At 40.0% G+C, this 5,319-nt stretch overlaps 1 protein-coding gene across 1 annotated transcript; it reads left to right on the top strand.

Annotated features, from left to right (window-relative positions):
- Positions 1-1,750: 1,750 nt before the first annotated feature.
- LOC133333335 (uncharacterized) lies at positions 1,751-2,413 on the top strand. Its single transcript, XM_061541648.1, has one exon. It carries the CDS (start codon positions 1,751-1,753, stop codon positions 2,411-2,413), a length of 663 nt encoding a protein of 220 aa, XP_061397632.1.
- Positions 2,414-5,319: the final 2,906 nt, after the last annotated feature.

The raw sequence follows: 5,319 nt of genomic DNA, 5'->3' as shown, positions 1-5,319 counted from the left end.
TGTTAGGACCTAAAACAATATTTTTTTAAAAATCCACGCCTTGTGTTAGGCCCTTGAAAAAATATTCTTTAAAAAATCCACGCCTTGTGTTAGGCCTTGAAAAAATATTCTTTAAAAAATCCACGCCTTGTGTTAGGCCTTGAAAAAATATTCTTTAAAAAATCCACGCCTTGTGTTAGGCCTTGAAAAAATATTCTTTAAAAAATCCACGCCTTGTGTTAGGCCTTGAAAAAATATTCTTTAAAAAATCCACGCCTTGTGTTAGGCCTTGAAAAAATATTCTTTAAAAAATCCACGCCTTGTGTTAGGCCTTGAAAAAATATTCTTTAAAAAATCCACGCCTTGTGTTAGGCCTTGAAAAAATATTCTTTAAAAAATCCACGCCTTGTGTTAGGCCTTGAAAAAATATTCTTTAAAAAATCCACGCCTTGTGTTAGGCCTTGAAAAAATATTCTTTAAAAAATCCACGCCTTGTGTTAGGCCTTGAAAAAATATTCTTTAAAAAATCCACGCCTTGTGTTAGGCCTTGAAAAAATATTCTTTAAAAAATCCACGCCTTGTGTTAGGCCTTGAAAAAATATTCTTTAAAAAATCCACGCCTTGTGTTAGGCCTTGAAAAAATATTCTTTAAAAAATCCACGCCTTGTGTTAGGCCTTGAAAAAATATTCTTTAAAAATCCACGCCTTGAGTTTGGTCTTGAAAAAATATTCTTTAAAAAATCCACGCCTTGTGTTAGGCCCTTGAAAAAATATTCTTTAAAAAATCCACGCCTTGTGTTAGGCCCCTGAAAAAATATTCTTTAAAAAATCCACGCCTTGTGTTAGGCCCTTGAAAAAATATTCTTTAAAAAATCCACGCCTTGTGTTAAGCCCTTGAAAAAATATTCTTTAAAAAATCCACGCCTTGTGTTAGGCCCTTGAAAAAATATTCTTTAAAAAATCCACGCCTTGTGTTAGGCCCTTGAAAAAATATTCTTTAAAAAATCCACGCCTTGTGTTAGGCCTTGAAAAAATATTCTTTAAAAAATCCACGCCTTGTGTTAGGCCTTGAAAAAATATTCTTTAAAAAATCCACGCCTTGTGTTAGGCCTTGAAAAAATATTCTTTAAAAAATCCACGCCTTGTGTTAGGCCCTTGAAAAAATATTCTTTAAAAAATCCACGCCTTGTGTTAGGCCTCTGAAAAAATATTCTTGAGGCCCTTGAAAAAATATTCTTTAAAAAATCCACGCCTTGTGTTAGGCCCTTGAAAAAATATTCTTTATAAAATTAACGCATTTTTTCGTCTTTGAAAAAAGTACTTTTTAAATAATCCTGCATCCGAAATGGTACTTGCAGCGTTCAATTCCGAATTGATTATGGTTTCTTTTGAAATTTGTATTTAAATAATTTATTTTGGTTTAGAATTTCTCCTAAGCCATAATTAAATTTTGTTTTCGATAATAATAGTTTCGGAACTTGTTTACTGGTCTGGTACTTGTTTTTTTATTTTGTTTGTCACATAAAGATGTTCGGATCTACCAGTCCGGTAGCTAAAAAAATAATTAAAATAACCGTTGTTATTAATTAATTAAATGCAGTTTAAACTTTATATTAATTATATTTAGTTGTGGTTTTTCTTGTTTTCAAATGCGTTATCGAAGTAGGGAGCAGATTAGAACAAAATCTCAGAATTTTGCTAGTGCATATATAAGCGCTGCAGTTTTAGTTCGAAATTCATCAAGTAGTTAATATTCGGAACTCATTGCATCATGAAATTATTCGCAATTTTGGGTGTACTCACTGCCGGCGTTATGGCTGTCAGTGCCATCGGTGGTGGTCTGGGTGGTGGCGTTGGAATCGCAGGATCCAGTGCTTCAGCATCGGCCCAATCGAAATCGTTTGGTGGTGGTCTCGGAGGCGGCTTAGGCGGTTTGGGTGGTGGCCTCGGTGGCGGACTTGGTGGCGGTAAAAGCTTTGCTAATGCTGGCGCATCTTCTGGTGCCTTGGGAGGCGGTCTTGGTGGCGGTCTCGGCGGTGGTTTGGGTGGAGGCCTTGGTGGCGGCAAAGGCTTTGCTAATGCCGGCGCTTCTTCTGGTGCCTATGGAGGTGGTCTTGGCGGTGGTCTCGGAGGATTGGGTGGTGGTCTCGGTGGTGGCCTTGGTGGCGGCAAAGGCTTTGCTAATGCTGGCGCTTCTTCTGGTGCCTATGGAGGCGGTCTTGGTGGTGGTCTCGGAGGATTGGGTGGTGGTCTCGGTGGTGGCCTTGGTGGCGGTAAAAGCTTTGCTAATGCTGGCGCTTCTTCTGGTGCCTATGGAGGTGGTCTTGGCGGTGGTCTTGGAGGTTTGGGTGGTGGCCTTGGTGGCGGTAAAAGCTTTGCTAGTGCTGGCGCTTCTTCTGGTGCCATCGGAGGCGGTAAAGGCTTTAGAGGTTAAGTGAAATCACAACTGTACCCCTAATACATTTGAAAACGACAACCAAGTAAATAAATTTCATCCAAATAGCGAAATGTTGAAGTTAGTTCGTGTGTTTCTTTTTTGTTTCGTCATGCTCCTATTTTGGTTTGTTTGTTTATTTTTGTTTTATTTTTTTAACAGAAGCTGTATTATACAGAAGCTATATTATAATTAACAATGCTAATTTAATTAACTTTCTGTTAACCTGTTTCGGATTTAATAGTTTTGTTTTCGGTGACAGTTTTAAGCTGGAGATTATATATCATAAAAATTGAGTTAAAGTTAAACGAGAATTTAAAACGTATTCATAATTTAAAAAATTCTAAATTAACAAATGTATATGAAAACATTTTTTTCGAAGTTTGATTGGACACACGCGAGGCAAACATTTTCACAACCATCATCCGAACAACAAACGTGGATTTTTCTAAAATAATATTTTTTCAAGGATCATCAATAAGCCTGGATTTTAAAAATAATATTTTCAAGGCGTGGGTTTTTGTTAAAGAATATTTTTCAAGGCCTAACACAAGGCGTAGGGGATGATAGATACCAAGCAACGGCTCTGATTGGCTTTAACATGGCGAAGCCGAGGCTTATCTTGGTGCCTCTTTCATGTCAATTGTGGACACTGACCTCCCCGCGGTGCCACCTGGGGAGCTATTTTTATCACCCGATGAAATAGTGAGCTAATAAGTGCCGCGAGTTCACCCATAAGAACTATAAAAAATGGGTTGAGGCGTCGGGTTAGTTGCCCACTCTCGGAAAATCCAACCTACTATGAAAAAGCAAAGAAAAAGAAAACCAATGTTGACGACCACCGCAAACGTATAAAGGACCACGATCTGCGAATCTGCACTTGGAATGTGCGCACGTTGTACAGAACAGGTGTAGTGTTCGCTTTGGCGGAGGTACTCAAGAAATATTTTTTTATTATTGCCTTAAAGGAAATGGTCTGGCGGAAAGGGACTGGTGTAAGTAAATCAGATGAATAGGCCCTGTATTATAGCTGCCATGAAACGAGACATGAATTTGGCTGCAGATTTATGGTTAACAGGAGAATAAAATACCTCGTCTCCAGATTCACTCCAGTAGATGAGCGAATTGCTATAATCCGCATAAAAGCGAAGTTTTCTACAACAGTCTCATTTGCGACCGAAGATAAAGATGAACAAACCAAAGACATATTTTACGAGCGCCTAGAAACAGCATATGATCGTTGCTCTGGTCATGACATTAAAATTCTGCTAAGAGATCAGAAGGGAAAATATCTTTGGCCCCTCCGTCGGAAAATTCAGCCTTCATGAAAAAACATTAGACAACGGCATGAGGTTGATTGACTTCGCGGCAGCAAAAAACATTGCCGTTAGCAGCACCAGATTCAAGCATCTCGATATATACAAGGCCACTTGGATTTCTCCCGATCGAACAACAAGAAATCAAATCGATCATGTTGTGAAAGACGGAAGGCACTCATCCAGTGTTTTAGACGTCCGATCGATCCGGGGAGCGAATATCGATTCGGACCATTACCTTGTGGCAGCCAAGGTACGCACCCATCTTAATGTAGCAGCAAAGATGCGATCTAATGTGCGATCTAATGTAAATTTGACGTCGAAAAGCTGCAAACACAACAGATAGCAGAAGCCTACTCCGTTCAACTTACACAACTGCTTGGCGAAAGCACCCCTTGTCCCGATAATAATATAGAAGCAAATGGCATATAATTGATACAAACAGCGTGCTGAGGATCTGGAAGGAGCATTTTGAGAAACTTCTGCTATCAAATATTAGCAGTGAAGTGGATACCCCAGAACCAATAATAGATGACGGTATAGAGTGTATACCACCTAACCAAGATGAAGCCAGAATAGCCATCAAGCGGCTGAAGAATAATAAAGCAGCAGGTGCCGATGGGTTACAAGCCGAACTATCTGGTGGTCAGATGCTGGTAAGGAGCAATTTGGCTAGAAGAATGCATGCCCAATGATTGGAACGTCAGCATCCTGTGTCCTGTGGACAAAAAATAAGACAAGACGATATGTGCCAACTATAGAGGAATTAGCCTTCTTCCATTCGCATATAAAGTGCTATTCAGCGTACTATGTGAACGACTGAAGCCATTGGTCAATGACATTATTGGACCATACCAATGCGGCTTCAGACCTGGCAAATCCACCATTGACCACTCTGAGCCAAATCCTGGAAAAAAATCCACGAAAAACACATCGACACATACCACCTATTCGTCGACTATAAAGCCGCATTTGACAGCCCTATTCGTTGAAAAATGTTTAAAGCCATGTCTACGTTCGACATTCCTGCAATATTAATACGGTTATGCAGGATATCTTTAACTGGCACAAGGTCAGCAGTTAAAGTCGGAAAGGACCTCTGTGAGCTCTTTAATACCGAACGAGGATTCAGATAAGGTGATAGTATGTCGTGTGACCTTTTTAACATCCTGCTGAAAAAAGTTCATACGAGAGGCAAAAGTGAACAGAAATGACACTGTACACCAAACAACACATGTTACTCGCCTACGCCGATGACATCGACATAATGGGTCGAACATTGAGGGCGGTAACAGTCACCTTTGAACAAATTGAGAACGAGTCTGGGTCTGGCAGTAAACGGCGAGAAGACCAAGCTGATGGTATCAACGCGCAAGACGTCCAGTAGACTCGGACCAACTGTGGAACTTGAGAACTACAGCTTCGAGGTAGTCAAAGACTTTATATACCTTGGTACCGCCATAAACAAAACGAATGACATCAGAAATTTGGAAAAGGATAGTGATGGTCAAGCGATGCTACTATAATCTGAGCAAACAACTCAAAAGCAAGGCCACCTCCCGCCAGACCAAACTCACACTCTACAAGACG

The sequence above is a fragment of the Musca vetustissima genome, unplaced genomic scaffold (assembly GCF_032173495.1).
Source record: "Musca vetustissima isolate MV318-11 ecotype Yass unplaced genomic scaffold, APGP_CSIRO_Mvet_v1 utg24603, whole genome shotgun sequence".
NCBI classification, from domain to species: Eukaryota; Metazoa; Arthropoda; class Insecta; order Diptera; family Muscidae; genus Musca; species Musca vetustissima.
This window is presented reverse-complemented; position numbering and strand designations above follow the sequence as displayed.